This window comes from Dipodomys ordii, unplaced genomic scaffold (assembly GCF_000151885.1).
Source record: "Dipodomys ordii isolate 6190 unplaced genomic scaffold, Dord_2.0 Scaffold5, whole genome shotgun sequence".
NCBI classification, from domain to species: Eukaryota; Metazoa; Chordata; class Mammalia; order Rodentia; family Heteromyidae; genus Dipodomys; species Dipodomys ordii.
In genome coordinates this window covers 27931123-27953852 of record NW_012267221.1, presented here as the reverse complement: position 1 = coordinate 27953852, position 22730 = coordinate 27931123, and the positions used below count along the sequence as shown (strand labels likewise).

General features: G+C 36.1%; 1 protein-coding gene across 1 annotated transcript in view; it reads left to right on the top strand.

Moving 5' to 3' along the window:
• The window catches only part of Ccdc141 (coiled-coil domain containing 141), a 159808-nt gene that overhangs the window by 65468 nt on the left and 71610 nt on the right, over positions 1 to 22730 (top strand). Inside the window, exon 8 of the mRNA XM_013028181.1 lies at positions 21012 to 21206. Within this exon, the coding sequence (XP_012883635.1) occupies positions 21012 to 21206 (195 nt within the window). The remainder of the gene's footprint in view (positions 1 to 21011; positions 21207 to 22730) is intronic.

Below are 22730 nucleotides of genomic sequence, written 5' to 3'. Positions count from 1 at the left end.
AAAATGAGGAGAATTGGAGTTGATGGGGTGAGAGAGAGGCAGCAGATTGCATTCATTTGGCTTAAATCTTATCTTGCGAGCTTGACATACTTCAGGGCTTTGGGTTTCTTGTTTCTGCTTTATCAGGTACTATTCTTTCTTATAGGTATTCGAACAGTTTGACTTGAATATCTAAATGGCTGTTAAAGGGTACAATTACAAATGATTATTGATATAGTAATGATCACTAATTTTTTCAAGTTCTTTAAGTTTTTTAGTTTTTTTAAAAGGCAATTTAGGAAGTTAATATTTTTTCCCATTGGAGTTATATAAAATCTATTCTTTGTGTGTCAAACTCAATTTATTTTTGTTTTTTCTTTTTTGATACTTGGGATCAAACCCAGGATGTTGTACTTTCTAGACAAACCTTTTGCCACTGAGCTACATCCCAGCCCCAAACTCAAATTTTATCCATGAATTTTTAATAAAAAATCCTCAAATAAAAGAAATAACTCAAGGGGGAGGGGAGGGAAGATGGGAAGGGATGGGAAGGGGAAACAAAGGAGCACCAACAATGCTTGGTAAGAAATGTACTCGTTATCTTACCCATGTTATTGTAGCCCCTCTGTATGGTATTTTCACAATAAAAATAAATAAATAATAAAAAAGAAATAACTCAAATTGCATAGCATAGCTACGTCCTTTTAAAATAATAGAAAAAAACAGCATCTACACAAAATTTGGACATACTTTGGGATTAACATGGACAAAGCTTAGGGTTATTAAGAATTTTTAGGGATTTTTTTAATGCCAGTCCTGGAGATTGCTTGAACTATGAACAAGGGTGCTGTCCTTGAGCTTTTTTGCTTAAGGCAACTTGAGCCATAGCTCCACTTGTGGTTTTGGGTGTTTTATTGAATATAAGAGTCTTACAGGCTTTGTCGCCTTTCTTTCTTTGAACCAGATTCTCTGATCTCAGCGTTCTGAGTAGCTAGAACTACAGACATGAACCAATGATGCATGGCAGTCCTATGGATTTTTGTTCCAAAGGATGGTCTGGAGTTAAGATATATCTTGGTTCTAGTAGAGCATACTTTCTGTTATTGAGCTTCTGGTATGCACAAATAGAAAAGCATATGGATATTCTTTCTATCATTATCCTTAACTGTCAGGCATACTAAGGAATATTATAGACCTCCTTTTTTTAGAGTACCTTACACAGCAACATTGACAGGAAATTATAGAGATTTCTCATTTACTTCCATCCCTTCCCTGTCTCCCAGTGTCCTGGTTAACTACATTCTACATTATATCTACATTTTAACATTTGTTTTAATTCATGGAACTAAATTATATATCATTATCACTCCCAAACCCACTGTTTATATCAGTCTTTACTCTTTTTTTTATTGTGAAAATACTGTACAGAGGGGTTACAATTACATGGGCAAGATAATGAGTACATTTCTTATCAAGCACTGTAGCCTCCTCCTTTGTTTCCCCTTCCCATCCCATCCTCCCCCCACCCCCCATCCGACCCTCAGTTTTTACTCTTGATACTGTATATTCTATGGGTTTGGGCAAATGTTGAAGCACATATATTTACCATTGTAGTACACAGAGTAATTTCATGGCCATATAAAATTCTCTGTGCTTTTCCTCTGTACCCCTCTTTCCTCTTAACTCCTGGAAACAACTAATCCATTTACAGTCTTCATTGTTTGTCTTCATCCAATGTCATATTGTTGGAATCACATCACATGTAGTCTTTTCAAATTGATTTTTTTCTCAGTAATAGGCATTTAAGTTTCTTCTATGTCTTTTCATGGCTGGCTAATTGATTTCTGTTTAGTGCTGAATAACTTTCCATTGTCTGGTTGTACACAGTGTATCCATTCACTTGCTGAAGGATATCTTGGTTGCTTCCAAGTTTTGGCAGTGATGAATAGAGCTGTGAAAACATCCGTTTACAGGATTGGGTTTTTTTGTGGGGGACATAGATTTTTCACTTGAAAATAATCAAGGAGTATAATTTCTGGTTGGTATAAGAAAATGCTTAGCTTTTTTAGAAATTGCCAACTCTTCTATAATAGCTGCATCATTTTGCATTTCTGCCAGTAACAAACGAGATTCTGTATTGATCCATCCTTCCCAGCATTTATTTTCACGGTTTTGGATTTGGGCCATTCTAATAGGTATGTGTGGTCTGTTGTTGCTAGTTTAATATTTCCTTGATGACATATTAAGTGGAGTACTTTTTCAGTATACGAACCCTATATATCAACTTTGTTGATGTGCTGTTAAGGTCTTTCATTCATTTTTTTAAAATGAAATTGGCTTTTCTTTTTATTGTTGAGTAGAAATAGGTTTACCAAAAATGTGTTTATTGGGCTGAGAATGTGGCTTAGTGGTAAAAGCCTTGGGTTTGATTCTGCCATACCATATAAACAGAAAAAAACAGAAGTGGAACTGTGGCTCAAGTGGTAGAGTGATAGTCTTGAGCAAAAAGAGACAGTGCCCAGGCCCTGAGTTCAAGCCCCAGGACTGGCAAAAAGAGTATCTTTATTATAGTAAGTAATTCACAGACACTTTCAAAGCTTTAAAGAAAAATAAAGATGGAATCTTTAACCAACTGACAAGTTCTTTTTCATTTGTTCCACATGTAAACCTAGAGACACATAGCATATGCGATACTTCTTCTCCCACTTAAAAGTTTTTTTATAAAATCTTGCCCTATTAATCTAATACTTTTAGCTGGACAATATTCCATTATATGGATATAATTCAAATTTCATGAATAAACATTCTGTTATATAAAGAAGTTGAATTATATTAACATCTCAATAATACTTTTTAAAGAATATTAATTCCCAATAAGCTCCATCAAGTTGTAGACTATGCTTTCCAGTTAGCATTTGAACTTCTCAGGACCTCATTCAGAAAAAAAATAAATATTTCCCTATGCACTCAAGTAGTTTTAAGACCAAATTTTGTGTGGAAACAGAAAACCTTGTTTCTCTATAGTATTCTTGAGCTTATTTTCTAAAGGTAAGAGTTAGCTTTACTAGTTGAGAATTCCTGTTCTATGTTAGTTCTCACGAAATTTATACCCAGGCTGACCTGGAACTGTGATCATTCTATTGTTACCCATAGAATAGCTAGGATTATAGTTGTGTACAATCACACCTGACCCTGAAACATTCTTTTTTATTTTCCATACTAAAAAGTTGGCCTGTCTCCATCTTAATACCATCTTTATAGATTACAAAACTATGAATCTGTTATTCAAATTGGATCAGTCAAATAGACATCAATATTCAAACACAAGCTGTTGACAGAAGAGTTTACAAGAAAGAGGATTTGCAACAGTCTGGAATACTGCATAATCCATGGCAAATTAGTTATTCAAAGTTGGGAGCAGCTCTGAATCATAGGGGTTAAGAAGAAGGTCCTGGCATTGTGAATGCAGAAAAGTAGAGTGGTGCTTTGTGCTGGGGTGACGTAGGCCCAGCTTTTAAGAAGGATAAAATTTGAGCAGATGGATGGAATATGAGTGGTTGGATAGAAGGGCTCTTCCCAGAAAGTAGAGTAAAGAAAGTTATAATGAAACCTGTTTGTTTATGACAGGAGTTTAATGTCACAGTAATAATTAACATAGTTGAGGGAGATTAATGAGAATTGTCTCAGAGATAGTAGGTAGATACATGTACTTCCATAGTTTGGGAGGCAGAAGATATTCCTGAGGTAGTGGCAGATGGGCTTAGATGACCACAAAGTACCCTTTAGCCTTCAGATTCATTAAAAGAGAGAGGGTTATATTGCACTATCAGTTATGCTTGTATGTAAAACAATGACTATGTAAAAGATAATGATTTCTCAGAGATGTCTCAGAGGAGCAGAGCTTGGCTGGGGAGAATAATACCATGGCTTAAAAGGAGAGACAGCATCTTAACTCATTGAGATTGAACAGAGTCTGGCATTAAAAGGAATTTGATTAATGTCTTTATTAAGTACTTTTCTTTGGGAAGAAGATCCATTTTCTATTATTTCTTTGAGGTTGTCTTTGAGATTATCTGACCTCAGATAATCACTTAGCTTTCTATGCATGCATCTCTCCACTATGTTTGAAAAGAAACTGTATGCAGCGTAGACTTAAAAAAAATAACTTAATTCATCATAAATCTTTTTCTTGGCTGCTATCTTGGTTTGCTAATTTTCCCTTTATCCTTTTTACATTCCAGTTTTCTCAGTTACCCACTTTAGTGGCTTTAATATGTGTATTTAAAAACATCCCTATTTCTAAGTATATAAAGTTACATGTTTTCAATTGCCCAAAGCTAGTAAGTTAGAGATTTTATTTCATTACATCCCATAATACTGTTTGCATAGGTCTTTGTGTTTTCATTATGGTAACTCTAGAATGTTCTAGAATGTAACTCTACTGTTGAATCCCATAATTCTTACCTACACCCACATGCCTTTACCTTTCCTGATCACTGATCTGCTTCACTCTTCTTTCTACTACGCTTCTGCTATTCAGCTCTCCTGTCCAAGTTTTTCACTTTAGCGATTATATATGTTATGCTGAATGTCTGGCATTGATTCTTCCTACATTTTTCCTGTCTCACCTACCTAATTCATTTCCTTATTTTGTTAAAGTATACTTTATCTTAAGTTTTCAGTCTGTTCAGTACGTTGTTAATTTTAGTCTCTTTGATTTAGGTTTTATTACTGTGTTGCTTGTACTCATCAGATATTGTTTTTTCCCAATGATAGCTTTTCTCTAGGAATTAAAGGCTGTTTTTACTAGTAAGGTATGGGGGTGTGTGAAAGCCAGTATTCTATCTGTGCCTTTTGGCGGTCTGAGGGAATGGTGTGTAGAGCATATATGTTGTTAAGTTAGGACTCAGCTAATCTGGTCTTGTCCTAGGTTAACATATATAAAAGAGTGTACCCTTTGGACGACCTCTTGTGAGACTTGGATTCTACCCGGCTTATGTGGTGGAGAGTTGAGCAGATACACTAAGAATCAAATAACAGTGGTTACTCATATTAAATATCTACCTGGAAAGATTCCAGTGCTATTCTGATATTGTACTCCTCTCAGGCTGTTACTGGAGATACTATTTTCTATTATAAATAATAGAAATCTATTTCTTTTCTATTATTTTCTATAAAGTATCAAATAATGACCAGTCAAATGGGAAGGTAAAGCATCAAATATAAGAAGTTCTCCCCAGCATCTATCCTACCTATGGCAGCTAATCTTTCCCAGTTAATCACATGCCTCAATTCTGAGACCCAACATTCTTTGTTCCCAAACTGAAGATTCTGTAATTCATAAGCCTAGCTCTTTCTTTGTTGCTTATTACAGAACTCCTTGTCCAATTTTTGGACAAATGCAAATGAAAATATAGAAGCATTTCTATAATAAATTACTGAGATTTTCAGCACAATGACAGTAAAGCATCAAGCCAAGCATCAAGTGATCTAACCTCAGGCCTGATATAATTTCACAGGTCAGCTGACTATAAAGTCAGCTGTCTTTACAGGTTAGGAGTATGAGGGAACCTAACAACCTTTACTGCTTGACATTTTCCTTAGCAACTTTTCTTAATCTCAGGTTTTCCTGAAACATAGGATAGAGAAAGGAAGAGTATTATGTAAAAAGGGCCATAGTTCTTATTCTTAAATAAAATATATTCTGGTAGTGGTGAAGTACCAGGCACTATATAACAGGATATATCAATGTGGAAAAATAGGTTTAAATCCTGCTGTGTCACTCACAGTTATAACTGAGTGCACTTGACCTCTCAAGCTTTGCTCTTTTCACCATTAAGAAGAAACCTTGAAAATTCAAGGAGAAGATACTGTGAAAGCACTTACCTCTCCCTAGCCCTCCTTCCCTTCTACATCTCTAAGGTCAACTTTCCAATAGTTCTCACCAGTGCTTTTTCAACAATCTTATTTCCTTCTTTTTTGAAGAAGGAATCCAATTTCATATATTCTGAAAGGAGAAAGCAGAAATTGCGTTTTGGACTTTATGTGTGGACTGAGAGGAAGATTAGAATGTCTCTGACAAAGAGTATTTCATAGAAATAAGGCACCAAAATGAGAAACAGTATTGATTCCTGTAACTAATGACTCACAGAATGTAGGTGTCCCACAACAAATCCACACTGGGTTCTGGTCAGTGTGCCTCAGCATCTGTCTATTTATCAGTACTTCCTACATAACGTCAAACTTGTCTCTATCATTTCCTGCTGGAATAAAATAATTTCTTCAAAATAAGAAATACAGCAGCTTGCAGAGCTCTCAAAAATATGTGCCTATTCTGCTGGTATTAAAATAATTGGATTAAAGGATTTTCAATATAAAGTTTGACTATAATCATTTTAAACTATATCTTTATTACTAAATACAAGTGATTTTTCGCTTTCATGTATATAACAGATAAAGAAGTAACAAGCATAGAAAATTATAAACCATCCATGGATTACATCTTCAGTCATCTTAATATGTGAATACTTAAATTCAACCTTTGGAATTTAGGATTAATAGTATGATGTATTAAACAATATGCAAACAACATACTTTATCAGTACAGTATCTTCTATGTGAAGACTTGACTATTTCTGTTACACATCAAAAATCATGTTCTTAGAAGAACTTCCTTCCAGACTTCTAAGGCTTCACTGCTGGGTTCTTTAGGCCCTGTGTGATTGGTGCATGGTGGATGTTTGGATTAATTCCTTTCATCTCTGACCACATACTAATTACCTAGGGAGTATCAAAAAGCTGAACATCTGCATCCCCTTCTTCAGGAGTCCAGGGAATTTGTGGAGGACATTGGGCTTACAAAGAAAAATAGATCTCAAATCATTGGAGTTTACATTAAAAAGTGGAATCCATGGCTGGGAAGGTGGCTCAGTGGTAGATTGCTTGCCTTGCATGCATGAGGCCCTGGGTTTGATTCCTCAGCATGACATAAGCAGAAAAAGCTGGAAGTGGGGCTGAGGCTCAAGTGGTAGAGCGCTAGTCTACAGCTGAATTGCTGAGGGACAGCGCCCAGGCCCACAGTTCAGGCCCCATGACTGACAAAAAAAAAAAAGAAATCCAGATTTCCTGCTCACCTACAAATCTGGAATATCTAATGTTATCAGGCTCATTTTTCCAGAATGTTGTAATAACTCACAGCTAGAGCCCAATGATAGCTGTTTCCTATTCCTACATTGCATACTGCAATTTTTCCACAAGTTCCATCCTTCTACATTATCTCTCCCCACTCATTCACATATATACCAGGCCATTGTCAGCCTGGAGTCTGAGATTTAATGGGCCTTGAGGCATGTACCATCTTAACTGTAGCTTAAATTGATTTACATTTTAGATTGCTCTGAAAATACTGTGAATGATAGTGATAAAAAAGAGTGAGAGACAGGAAAGCCACTTTGGAAACTATTACATTTTGAATGGGAGTGACTTTTGAAATAGAACATGATTTCTTTTGAGATGAAAGTTATTAATCTTCATCTTCAAGACTTAAAAGAGAACTTACAGCCTTTTTATTCAAGGTGTCATTCTGCCAGTAGCAGCCACATATCTTGTTAGACTTGTTGATCCTTTCATCAAACCTGTAGAATCAGGTTTTGTATTTTAACAAAAAGATTTTCTCCAAAAAGATTTGCATTCACACTAAAGGCGAAGAGGCACTCAGGTCTTTCCCATGAATTTCATATACATTCCTGTTTTCACAGATGATACATATTGAATATAAAGTCATTCAATTGACAATAATGAACAATAAACAATAACCCTGAAGTTCTGAGTGTGAAGCAACCTGAAAGTGGTATATAGTACCATCATCTTCAATAATTTAATGTAACAGTCTTCACACCCCTCAGCTTCAAGATTAAAACCCTCTTCCATGGTTCAGCATCTAATCTGATTTTCCAAGTCATTGAAACTATTTTCCAGTTATTGCTGAGTAGTTTCTTAAATTGGATTTGTGATCTTAGCTTCTAGTTTGTTCAAATAATATTACTCAAACATCTTTAAAAATACTAGTGCTTAGGTCTTTGTAGTGTTTATCCAATGGGAAAGACTAATCAAGTTTAAAGTTACAAACTATTTAGTAATATGAGAAAACTAGGCTGGGAATATGGCTTAGTGGAACAGTGTTTTCCTAGCAGGCATGAAGCCCTGGGTTCAGTTCTTCAAGTACCACATAAACAGACAAAGCTGGAAGTGATGCTGTGGCTCACTGAGCAAAAGAAGCTCAGGGACAGTGCCCAAGCCCTGAGTTCAAGCCCCAGGATTGGAAAAAAAAAGTGAGAAAATGAGCTAAAGTGAAATTGCCTGCAAGTTTGACTAATTCAAATACATAATTAGCATCCATACAACCAATCCATATGACTTTCAGGAGTATTGCTGTCCTTTTGTTTCTACTTTCTTTTTCTCACTTATATTAATTACATAAAATAACATAACTTTCATCCATCAATATAAGGTTCTTTGGTCATAGTTACTCCCCTATTACTTTTCCCTCTCATGTTGATCTCCTTTCTCTTCCAAAATAATCTCCCTTTTATTTTCATCTCATTAGTTGTTTGTTTTTCTAAATCTAGATTCTACATAGGAGAGAAAACTTAGGATGTTTTGCTTCCTGTGTTTGATAAGTATTGCCAACTTAACATTGGAAACTTCTTCAAGCCATAATCACAGAATATTTTTCCAAAAGTTTTTCATTTTTGCCAGCAACTATTTCTAAGTTTTGGTACACTAATCTTGCACTCTTTGCTTAATTTTTTTAATTTTAAAATTTTGCCATTTAACAAAACAGTTTATAAATACAATTTATCTTGATTAATCTTTCAACATTTTCACCCATTCCTCTCCTAACCACCCTTTCCTTCACTCTTCTTAATTTTGTAGGATATTTATTGCATTCTTGTCTGCATTTACCCCTCTTCTCTTCTTCATTAGTCTACCCTTTTCTCATTGATCCCACCCATTTTGAGTACCTGATTCCTGTTATTTCATTTTTCTAAACTTTGATTTTGGGTTTCTAAGGAATTACACTATTTGAATTCTCCCTTAAATTGGAAATGTTAATTGAAACTGAAATGTTAATTCATTTGTATACACTTGCATACCATCCATGCATTTACTTATGTGTTTGTAAGCTAAATCTAGCTTCCACATATAAGGGAGAACATGGATCTTTTGTTTCTCTGGACCTAACTTACGTCAGTTAACATAATTTTTTCCAAGTCTTTCCATTTCTTTACAAATGGTACAAAATCATTCTTTCTAATGAATAACTAAAATCCCACTATGTATTTTCTTGATCCATTTGTCCATGTAGGGGCATCTAGTCTGATTTCATACCTTGGCTATGGCAAATAGTAGTGCAATGAATATGGTTTGTGCTCGAGGCTCTACTTTATCCTGGTTTGTAATCTTTTGGGTAAATTAAATTCAGTTTTAAGTATATTTTGATGTTACTATAAGTAAAATCATTTCTTTGTTTCCTTTTTCAGATTATTTGCTGTTGTTTATAGAAATACAAGTGATTTTTTTTGTTACTGCCTAATTAATATTCTAAAACTCTAACTTACTGAATCTGATAGATTATTTTGAGTATTCTGCTGGGATTTTTACATATGAAGTCATATTATGTGAAAATTTCCCCCTTGTTGTTCTTTGATCATTTATTTGTATAGTTATAGTTATAAAGAGTTATTCCTGTAGTATATTTTAGACTAGACATTCTCAAACTATAATGTACTTGTAAAGTGGAGATTTAAGATAAAAACTTTGCTACCTCAGACTTTAGAGGTAGGGCCCCATAATTGAATGTTTTGATAACTTCTATTTGATTTTAATACCACTGGGCTCTGCACACACCTGGAAGGGCAAAGTTATGAAGGAAAGAACTACAGAATTGAAGAGAAAACAGGAGTAGAATCACAATCCAGGGTCATTATTAGAACTCAGAAGATGTAATTCTAAGTAAATCTTCATGTCTCTTAAGATGTGGACATCATTGTCCAAGCTTAGAGCTTTATTTTTCTCTTGGTTGTTTATATTGGTTCCTAGACCCAACTAAAGATCAGAACATAAATATTTAAGCATTTTGTGATCGTTCATTTCTAAAGCACCAATATTCCTTAGAAGTAACAAGTAGATAAAAGAGTCAGTAAAAATAGGATTACTTGTGAGTCTCTTAGCTCATTCAGGAAGTGTAGAGAATGATCCATAATTCTTATAACCATAGTTTTCAGGTTACCCAAATGTCTTCTAAGTATTTTACAAGCATAATTGAATGTTTTTCCTCATTACTGTACATATTAACCTTAATAAAGAAGCTCACTATTCTATTCAACTCACTATTCTATTGCATCCACAAAGTCCTTTGCCAAAGAAAGGTAAATAAAAAATCACCACCAAACATGTTTTTCCCCCAGTAATAGAGCAACACACTATGGATGAATAGAAAGAAAAATCTATAAAATAAAACAGAATGTGCTTCTTTTATAATGTTTTATCTCTTTGGAAAAAAAATAAGGTGAGGTCTGAATCTGAAATGTCCCAAGGCAGAAATTAGCCAAGTTCTTCAAGCAGATACTGCATTGCTGCATTTTAGTTCCTATGCCTCTATTCCAGTTGATCATTTGTTTCACTTGTCTGAATTTTAAATGAACTTCCCAATTAAAAGCAGATGCCATTTTTCACAGAACATAAATTAGAAACAATTTCATTTCTAACTGCCAAAATATGTATAAATAGTTTTGAATTTGCTTGTGAGCTTTGGGAAAATCCACAAATGATGGGATTTTTTTCAGTTGGTAACCCCATTCTTGTCTTAACTTCTGGCTAATTTAGAGTTTAGTGAACCATATGCTTTAATTTCTAAGGGAAATTTGAATTTAAAAAGTCATCAGAAATATTTATGGCCATTTTGGAAAAGAATGAGTTCTGAAAACAGAGAATATTATAGTCTGCAATCACTAGGTTAAAAGCGACCTGATATCATTTTTTTCCTTAGGAATCTTCACCAGTTCATTATGTGTAAGTGCCTAGGAAAAAAGTGGGTTTTTTTTGTTTGTCTTTAGTTTTGACCTTTTAGTTTCTTCTTATTCCTCCTCCTCTTCTTCCTCCTTTTCCTCCCTCTTCTCCTTCTCTTCCTTTTTTAGTCATTTGTCAGCCTGAATAAAACTCCATAAATTATGGCTACTGATAGTTACACGTAACACACAATGCATAGTGCTATTTTTCTCATAATAATGACAGCAAAACTGCCTCCTATGCCCTAACACCATCATGCCTCAAATCACTACAACCTTCCTGTGCACCTCCACCACCCAGTGAGTGACTTACTCAACACCCTGGCCTCAGGTTCCCTCCACATTACTCGAAAGGCCTTTATTTTCAGTACCTTCATCTTCCTAGTCCTTCAGCCTCCACACTTTCTTTCATGGCCTCACCCCAGACTGCTGCCCTCAACAGTCTCCTTTCTCTTTTCCTTCCTGGCCTGGCTCCTTGCTGCTGTCCAACCTGGACCAGGAGGTGTATTGTGAAAAATGAATCATCCTTTTCCTTGTTTCTTCTTCAGTCTGTAAGATGATGGCACAATTAGCATAACTGAATTGACTACATTTAAAATATATTCATCTGATATGAAGAATACGTTCCATTATTTATCACCGGCTATTCCTATGACAACTAGCCCTTCCTGCTCTTTTAACATTATCAGACTCTCAGTCAGGCTACAACTAACCTCAAAGCTTCTTAAGTATGCAAACTGGACATTCATTTCTCCATTAACTTCTTGTCTCCAGGATTCTGGTTCCTCCTTTCCCACTTCCTTTGCCTTGTGTCTCTTCTTTATATGTTTAGTTAAATTTCTGAACTTCAAAATGTTGTACAAAGGTGTTAGAATTTAACATGTCCATCCAAGTGTCCCCTATTTCTAGACCAGAATTAACCCTCAGTGATTCTCCTAATCCTCCTTTCTCAGTTACTCTTCACTCTTTAACCCACTTTCAGCCCGTTTGTCGAGATAACATATGCCCATTGGTTTTAAGCTTCGGTTCAGACATCTCTACTTACAGGAAATGCTTCTTAATTACTCCTACTAGATCAGCTCCATTTTCCTTATGATTCAGATTCATGTTCTATATCCTTGCTGGCTCATCTACTTTATGGGTAGCTCCATCCTTCTGCCCAGTCTCCCCTTTGAAGTCTGTCCCTGTTTAAAGTCCTGTAACAGGGCTTCTCAGATTCTCCACTTCAGAAGAGATTGTACTTTGCTTAAAAGTAAGTTTGTTTTTTCCATTTGAGCTCATGTCAATCTCTTTTGTATTAGTTGTCCTGAAATGGTGCTAAAGAATGCATATTCAGTGTAAGTGACTTGTAAAATGCCCAACCTAGTATCACTTACTGCTTCTTTGCATATTATTATTATTATTATTATTTGGGTCCGGTCGTGGGGCCTGAACTCTGGGCCTGGGCGCTGTTCCTCAGCTCTTCAGCTCAAGGCCAGTGCTCTACCACTTGGGCCACAGCGCCACTTCCGGCTTTTTTCTTTTTGCTTATGTGGCGCTGAGGAATTGAACCCAGGGCCTCACGCATGCAAGGCAAGCACTCTACCACTGAGCCACCTTCCCAGCCCCTTCTTTGCACATTATTGAATATAGAATTTAGTGATATGTTAAAACCAGAGCCTACAAAAGGGAGATGAGATGAAAATATTCTAGTCAACTTGATTTTGTTAGAAGACAGAAGTTTGGTCTTCTAAAAAGATCATTAGAAAGTTTTCTTCTATATTAAAGACCAAGTACATAACATATTCTTTCTTTTAAATCCGTGGTATTTTATCTGAGTTGGTAGCATTTAACAAAGCATAAAGTAAGAAGTATTTTAGTTTCTTCCTTATATGATAATGCTGTTTTAAACTCACAGTGGGACAGGGACAATTACACTAGTCTTCCCAGATGCTTGTGAGGAAAAGGTTGGGAGCATTGGGGATTACTGGCTAGGCCCAGCTCTATATCAACCAATAGCTGAGCGTGGTGGTAAATAGCATCCCAGCAATGCAGGACACTACAGGTAGAATGAATCTACTCTAAGCCTGCCTCCCAGCAAGTGAGACTCTGGAGGACAAGAGGCTTCACTGGAGTGATAGAACCCTTGTCCAAAACAAAACAACAACAACAAAAAAAGCAAGACATAAGCCCTGAATTAAAAGCTCAGTATCATCAAAACAAAACAAAACAAAAACAAATAAAAAAACCCTCATGATGGGTTGGTATATGAATTCTTCCAGGAGTTATAGGCAAGGATTTTGTCATTGTATCTCTACAGCCTACTTCAAATCTTACTAAATTTATAAAACTAATATTACATTTTAGATTTTAGATTAGAAATCAGCAAGGCAGTAGAATTTTGAAAATTTGGTTCTTGAAAAGCTAATTTTACTGAAACTAGAGCTATTATGACTATACAATGCATCCTCCCTTTATGGGAACAAGTCATATGTTGCAAATAAAATGCTTCATCTTTTTGAAAAAAAAATATTTTCCATCCTACCAAGAAAAATCATGATTCAGTGGTAAAAGGGGTGATCCAGGAAATAGTAGTGAGATTTAAGACCATTATTTTAACCTGTGTCTGAAGCTGATTATGGATAAAACATAAGCACAACCTCTCTTGTATTTATCCATTTAATATAAGAAAATCTCTATAAAAAGTGACCATCACTACTTTATAATTTGCCCTACAGGTGAATTATGTTAGTATCTTAAAGATATCTCCAGCATTTTCTCTAAAAAATATGAAAAAGTAAGTCTTTTGAGGATGTTAATATAAACTTGGACTATAGTTGAACTGTGGGCTCCACTCAGTGGCCAAAGACTGAGAAGAATAAAGCAAACAAGAAACTTCCAAGTCATGTCCCTCCTCCATGTAGCAAGAAGAAAAAATAAGGCCACAACTAATTTAGAAATTGCTTCTATTATAGGACTATCAGTCCTTGTCCAGGTAATTTATGAATAACTTTATGAATAATATGACTAATAGTCTAAATTTTTGGAAGGCTTAAAATCCAGGAATTTGAAGCATAGCCCATTAGTGCTGTTCCATAAATCATTGCATTCACAAATGAGTCACTAGGAAGGACAGAAGTCTCCAAGTGGTGTCTACTCCCCTTGTACTACAGAAAAAGTTGAGCTCAAAAAAGCAAATGTTCTGCCTGCGGCTACTCAGCAAGCTGGGTATAAACAGCATCCTATGTCTAGGTCTCTGCTCTTTTCCCCAAACTCTCTCTGAGTCAGTAGCTATGATTCTTTATCTTAAGTCTAAAGAGAGTATTTCTTTCATCTCAAGGTGAGATTCAAAATCAGTTCTATTTGTAGTCAGTGCTTTTGCTGCAATCTATCACAAGTGTAGGCATAGGTCATTGGATCTGTGGGCATTGAAATTCGCACATGTTGGCATGTGGAAGAGATGCTTCCATCTAAGATGACACGTGTACCTGTATAGGTCCACATAGAGATGCCGGTGATGGAGCACAAGGAAAAGAAGCTACTGTCCAACTTGCCAGCTTTTCAAGGACTCAGTGCTACTCTTCAGAAGCACAAACAGTTTGTTTTTCTTAAAAAAAAAAACAGTGCTGCTCAAGACAGACTTTTAAATATTCCCTGATTAAAATTACCAGGTTTATTTTGTTTGTACCATCTGCTAATGCAATCATGTAAAATTCTTTGATTTTCGTGTCAATGAGTTAATTCTCCTGGTGCTGAACCAAATGGGACTGTAGATTTGGAATTGAACAAGAAATGGGCTATGTCTAATGGGGTGGCCGTGGAATCAGTCATGCTTGGGGAGCATACGTGAAATCTACACATGCTTAGGCTGCATCTGATGATGACCAGTAGCATTCATATTCCATATTAATTACTACAAATGACTTCCCATCACTCCTTGCTCCTCCTCTTCCCCTTAAAAATGACATTTTCAAATCAAGCTTAGAATGCCAATTTATCACACAGCGTTAGATCATTAATCCCTTCATCTACAGAGAAGTAACTGTGTGAAGAAAATCCTACTAAACATTCTGTTTTGATTATGTTTTCCTTTTCAAACTGGAGTAAATAACATTATTACTTTGGAAACTACTTACTAGATACCTTTTTTATGTCAATCCACAAATTCATTTGAAAAGCTAACCTATACTCTCCCCCCCCCCAAAAAAAACCCCACAATCTTTTTGTTTCTTTTCTATCAACACTAATCCTCTTAAAAGTACCCTTTCAATCAAGGGAGCAAAGAGAAGCTCAATTTCTACAGCAAATGGAACACTGAAAGGTACAGTTTAAAAGGGTAACTACTGAGAGTGATAAATGAAAATAATGGAATGACCCACAGAGACACCCTGAGTCCAGGAATGCACAATGCCATACGTCTTTATTGGGTCACAGATATGTGGGCATCTCCATCAAATTGGAGGGCCAAGAAAATGACAGGCTTCAGCTTTCTGCTGGTGGGACACATACTGGAAATGTTTTATTGCAGTGACTGAAGCCCTGTTAGAAGTTTAACACTTAGCAGGCAACAGGAATGGCTTACAGAAGACAAACTAAGATTTTCTCCATTGGGTTTCTCCGGCCTTGACAAGGATGACAACTCAATTCTTTTATATAGTGTGATGGATTCAGATGACTCTAGAAGTTTTATCTGAAAAATAAAGTGTCCCCTAAGAAAAAGGACTTGGAAAATACATCATCAGAATGGTGTAGATATACAGCAGAAACTGCCTACAGATTGCCCAAAGAAAACAGAACCAATTTTCTGAGAAGATTGCACAGAAATGTTGAATGCATCCACTTTCACTTAATACCTAGAGAGCTCATGTGAAAATGTCATTAAGAAAACTAGAGATGAAGGATTTTTTTTAAGTAAGATTCACAAAATGGTCCTTTGCACTTTCTTTGGAAGGTCATATCACCTATTTTACACCATTAAGTTAGGCTGGGTTTGCAAAGACTTGGCTTCATGCCAAAAAAGTCTCTTTCCCTTTTATGAAATTTATATTAAAGGCAGATTTGTGAACACTGAAGGAACAGGTATTTCTATTTCACTTCTTATTTATAGAAAAGAGCTTTATTAGTTTGTTCAGTTGCTAAGCAAAATCAAACCTGAATTTAGGCTGAAAATGTTCAATTATAATTGCAATGCATTTATTTTGAATTATGCTTCTGATTTAAAATTAAAAAGATCACAGGGTCATGTAAGACTTTTATGATAATCAAGGTTATATAAGGACCCTATGGAAATCTAACTATGCAATTCCAAATGAATATGGTAAATCCTTCTATGCCCTCCCCACCCCCGCCAAAAAAAAGAAAATCTATGACCCTCTGTGAAGAACTAGACCCTGAATCAAAAGAATAGACTGTAAGGTCAAACTACTTGAGCTAGGACTTTGGCACTTTCGCTTATAGTACTGAGACCCTAGGCAAATTCATAGTTTTTCTGAGTCCTAGTTACTCCATTAGTGGTCTGTGGATAATAGTCATTCCTACCTTGTAAGGGGGAGTAATGATGCTTAAATGCGATAATACATGTGAAACCTTTAGCACAGTGCTATCATAGGAAGACTGCTAACCCTTATCAAACTTTATAGAGGGTTCAGACAGGATCCTAAAATATAATGTTGACTGACTGAGCATATTAAGGTTACAAACCATTTTTTCCATATCCTAATTTCTTCTGCCTTTTTCTTCCCCACAATATTCTAGGTAGTCGCTGGCGTTTTTCATATTTGTCATATAGCTCATCCAATGAGGAACAAAAAAGGTTTGGGTCAATGCTGATTTTTTTCTTTTGGTAGTACTAGGATTTGAACCCAAGATTTTATACTAGCTAGGCAGGTATTCTCCCACATGAGCCACACCTCTAGCCCTAGAGCTGATTTTTAAAAATAATTACCTCTTTCATTCTGTATCTTCCTGAATTAAGCAAACTTATCTTGAGATCACTGATGTTTAATGACCCCAGATCTTAATAGACAAAAAAAGAAAAGGGGTTGTATAAGAGGAAAATATTAACAAATTGAGTAGCTACAGGTATAGGAAAAAACAAAACTGGGAAGAAATAGAAGGAATTGGGTTGACAGGTGAACCAGTAAAAGATTTCGGGGCTGACACGCATTAGCAAACAAATGGTTTCTTTGTAAAAAAAAAAATTTGTCTAAAATATTTCACACATGTTTCCCTCCAGGAAGAGTCTCAACACATTAGACTCCACAAAGAACTAGGGAAAGAAATTAGTTCTACTTGGTTTGCTTTATAACCCTGGTCAACATTTGGGGGAAATTTTTACTGCCATTAGTTGAGAATGGGGAGAAAAGGAATAGACATATATGAAGAACAAATTTTGTGGTGCTCATGAACCATGATCAAAACTTCTGGGAAGAAAAGTAAGAATAATATTTACTGAGGGTTTACTATGGGTGCCAGAAGTTGTACTAATTTAAAAGTATTTACTCCTTCCCAATAGGTTAAAATAATGGTTTTTAAGTGGGAGGGATATTCTTAGTACTTGAAAAAGAATGTTATGGCACATATATGTATATATATGTACATATACATATATATATGTACATATATGTACTCATATATATGAGTTTTCCTTAAGTGGAGAAACAAAGCTCTTATAAAAATGAAGGATCACAGCCAGGTGCTGCTGGCTCACACCTGTAATCCTAGCTACTCAAGTGGCTGAGATCTAAGGATAGCAGTTCAAAGCCAGCCTGGGCAGGAGAGTCCATGAGATGCTTGTCTCCAATTAACCACCAGAAAACCAGAAGTGGCACTGTGGCTTAACAGTGTAGAGTGCTAGCCTTGAGCTGAAGAGCTCAGGGACAGTGCCCAGGCACTGTCCCTGTTCAAGCCCCATAACTGATCAAAAAGAAAGTATCTTGAGAAGTCATATAGCCCATATCTAGTCTTTAAGTATTACTTGGCACCCATAGAGACATTTGGAGGTTTGGGAATCTTTATCCTCAATACCCTGATAAACAGAACTTTTACTTAGTCCTGGCAGAGTCCCTCATTTGGTATATAATCTTGAGTAACCTATGTCTGAGCCTTTGTAAATACTAGGAAACATGGCATCAAACCTAAAGAATTTTTATGATTATAGTTACCACCCTCAATTTTATAAGAAGTCTTCCAAAAAATTGCCAGTCCTTCATTCCACCTTTCTTACTCTTGCCCTGGTCAAAATATTTTTCTTTGTGGGTGCCAGAGATTCACATCCATAATCCTAATCATGAAGCTGAAATATGAGGATTGTGATTTGAAGCAAACTCAGGCATGGAAGTCCATGACAATCTCATCTTCAATTAACCAGCAAAAAGTCAGAGGTGAACCTGTAACTTCAGTGGTAGAGCACTGGCACTGAGCAAAAGAGCTTGGGGACATGCTTAGGCCATGAGTTCAAGCTCTAGGACAGGTATATATATATATATATATGTGTGTGTGTGTGTGTGTGTGTGTCTGTGTGTCTGTGTATATATATGTACATGTATGTATGTATATATGTATATATATGTTTTTCTATTGCACAAATACTAGAACAGGTTCTACAGACACCACAAAATAACATGCACAATTTCTACATTTACTACCCATTACTATTTAAAATATTTCTGTATTGTGTGTGTGTGTGTGTGTGTGTGTGTGTTTGCCTTTTTTTGTTGTCAATCATGGGGCTTGAACTCAGGGCTTGGGCGCTGTCCCTGAGCTGTTCAGCTCAAGGTAAGTGCTCTACCACTTGAGCCACAGCACCGCTTCTGGTTTTCTAGTGGTTTATTGGAGATAAGAGTCTCACAGACTTTTCTGCCTGGACTGGCTTTGAACCATGATCCTCAGATCTCAGCCTCCTGAGTAGCTAAGATTACAGGCCACAGGTGCCCGGCTTCGTGTGTGTATGTATTTAGTAAATTTTATAATGTGAATATGTAGGAAAGTTATGTAAAATAGTAGTTTATGAATTGTTAAAGATGGATATTACAGCTGGGTGCCAGTGGCTCACGCCTGTAATCCTAGCTACTCAGGAGGCTGAGATCTAAGCAGCATGGTTCAAAGCCAGCCCCGGCAGGAAAGTCCCTGAGACTTTTATCTCCAATTACCACCTGAAAACTGGAGGTGGCGCTGTAGCACTAGCCTTCAGCTGAAGATCTAAGGGACAGCACCGAGGCTCAGAGTTCAAGCTCCACAACTCAAAAAAAAAAAAAAAAAGAAAAAGAAAAAAGGACAGGAAAGAAAACGGGGAGATTACAAACCAGGCACTGGTGCTCGCACCAGTAATCCTAGCTACTCAGGAGGCTGAAATCTGAGGATTGTGGTTCAAAGCCGACACAGTCAGGAAAGTCTATGAGACTCTTATCTCCAATATACCACTCAGAAAAAGCAGGATGTGGCACTGTGGTTCAAGTGTTAGAATGATATCCTTAAACTTAGGGACAGAGCCCAGGCCAGGAGTTCAAGCCCCCAAACTGCCCCCCCCAAAAAATTGGATATTGCATTTTATTTTTCATTATATTCCACAAGACATCCTACTACCATAGTGCCAGGTACCTAGGAATTAGTATGTCTTATGAAATTCATAGAAACAGAAATGATAAGCTGCATTAAAATTACACTTATTTCATATAGCATAACATCACAAATGTGCTTTATTCAAAACACATTTTGCACTGGAGGAACAAGCCAGGACAGAATCAAGACTGAGATTTTGGAAATCTGGTGCTAAATTTCCCATGCTTTGAGACATAACCTGGGCTTACTATTAAACTCAACTGAAATGGCTACCGAATAATTTGCTAACAAGATAACCATGTTAAAGATAATCAATATTTTATGAAAATAAAATCTGAGTTCAATCTTTTAGTAATAAACTTGAATTTCCCTGAAGAGATTTAATTAAATGTTAATGTTTAGTTTTCTCCACTTTTTTATTCCTTCTTCTGTATATGCTGTTTTATTTATCTTTATGCTATATAAAGTAGAAAAGCTACCTCTTTTACTTTCCTGAAATGTTTATACATCATTAAGAATAGAGTGTTATGACACAAAATTGGGGCCAGGAAGGAGAAAATACTCCACAATAACAGGTATTAATTTTGTGATGAGTAAAAGATCTTAATTTCAGTCTCATGTGTGGGCAGACACAAAAACAACAGCAATCGGTACATTATTTCTTTTCCTTTTTTTGTACACATATAACCATTTGACAGGAAGAATGAATTTGAGGAAGGATACTTTCTTTGCATATAAATGAATAAAAACAGGAGCAAATGGGTTAGAGATTTGAAAATGCTATTGTCTGTATGTTAAATATTTTTATGATAGAAGTAACAAAAATGGAATGAATTTGTGTTAAAGTCATCTCCTGGGCCATTTTCTACTCTTACCTTTTCTGTTTTTAGACTCTTTTCCCTATTTTTTTCTATTGTAAGTACCTGTTGACATCATCAAACTTGCATTCTGTATTTTGCTACAGAATTTATTATACTCTCATGATCTGAACATATAAGAGAGTTTTGACACATTCAACTAACCTAAATTTTCACTGAATCTTAGCAGTGCAAAGGGGGTGTTTTAATTCAAGCTGCTTTGATGAGTAACGTAGGTGGGATGGCTTATAAACAATAGAAATTACTCCCAGTTCTTGTGGCTGGATGTCTAGGATCATTGTGCAGCATGATGGATTGTGGTGAGGGCCCACATGTGAATAGTAGACTGACAAGTCCTCGCTGTATCCTCACATCGTAGAGGGACAGTTAGAGCTCTCTTTGGCCTCTTTCAGCAAGGCACCAATCTTATTCTTGAAAGCTGTACCCTCAGCACCTAAAAGCCCCTCCTAATGCTATCTCCTTATTGACTGGGTTTCAGCACATGAATGTTGGGATGACACAAACACCCAGATGTGGGCAAAAACTAAGGAGAATGCCTCTCTTGCAGGAATGGAATTCTGTTGTAGAGAAGCTAAAGAGCGAGGCACTGGGGATTATGCTGTCAAAGGACTCTGCAGAGAAAGATCACCTACAGTTCTCTAACCAGAAACTGAATCGGCTTCAGGAAGAGTTTGGTCAACTCATGATGGAAAGGAAAACTTGTTTAACAAAGGCAAATGACTTTTTTCACAGTGCTAACAAGGTTAGTGTAAGGTCAAAGTGACAATATTGGGTCATCAGGCTGACCAGTAAGAGAATCATTACCTTAGCATACTATAACATATCACAGAAGTCACAACTTTATAATCACATCAAAGTAAAATATTACTCTTACTGTGGCCATTATTTGTAAAGTCTCCTTAAAAAATAACCTTATTGGGGCTGGGAAGGTGGCTCAGCGGTAGAGTGCTTGCCTCACATGCACGAAGCCATGGGTTCCATTCCTCAGCACCACATAAGCAGAAAAAGCTGGAAGTGGCACTGTGGCTCAAGTGGTAGGGCGCTAGCCTTGAGCTGAAGAACTGAGGGATGACGCCTAGGCCCAGAGGTGAGCCCTGATGACTGACAAAAAAATAAAATAAAATAAATAACCTTATGGATGTTTAAGATCTCCATTGGACTGTTTGTGGAGGACATTTTTGCTTACATTGTAGTATTTCTTGAAGAGGAGAGGAGGATAATTATAAAATATATCAAGGTTAAAAAGAAAATCTTAAAAATCTTGCCAAAGGTCTTTGCTTTAAAAAAAAGAAAAAAAAGGAAAAAAAGAAAAGGTCTTTCACTTGCCACATTGGAATATGTAAGTATTGTACGCCTTCTGCATGCAAACCATAAAGCCAGAACAGTGCTTCAGCTATGTCATTGTGCCTTGGTCCTGTCTTTGTAAGTGACCCATTGGGAAATACTGCTGTGTAGCATCACCAGTTTCCTTTTGAGTTGGAGATATGACTCTGCTTCTTCTCATTGATGGGCCTAATAGTGATTTAGCAGGTGGTTTTGCTTGTTGTGTGGTGATGTTCACTTATTCAGGTCCTTTGAGCATGGTGCAGCCAAAGGAGATGGTGCTCTTATTTGAAAATTTTAATTGTTTATCAAATTAAATTTCACTACTTTATAAAAAGACAATGAAAGGGGAAGCCTCGAGAAGTTAGGTACCTTGTGATCTAAAATCATAACCCCAAGTAAGTACAATCTTCTACAAAGGTGATTTGATTTTGACCTTCTTTACTAATAAATTTTTTTGAATTAATAAACAGTAAAATTCTGAAATAGAAGTGTTAGAATCATAGTAAAACAGTTAAATAGTTACTGATTATCTAATCCTGTACTGTCTTGGAATTCATTGAGAGAATGAATAAATCTTCATAAGATTCATCATTCATCTTCCTCCCTTCATAAAAGCAGAAATAAAAACTGGCAGTCATATATGGCTTGAGATATTGAACTAAGTAGTTAAATTTGTCTTTTACAGTCTTGTTTTTGAATTAAGAGTATTTGAATTTATATCACACTTTCAATCTACAAAAATGAATGGACCATCTAAAAATCATTTATTATGGTTTTTAAAGAAAATAGAGGGAATGTTGTTATAAAATAATACTTCTAGTACAAATGCTATAATTTGGAGCCTTGAAAAAAACACAGATTCTCCCTCTACAGGTGGATCTGATGCAACAATGAGAAGTACAAGTTGTCATGTCCAAAACGAGCTTTACAACGTCGGTGC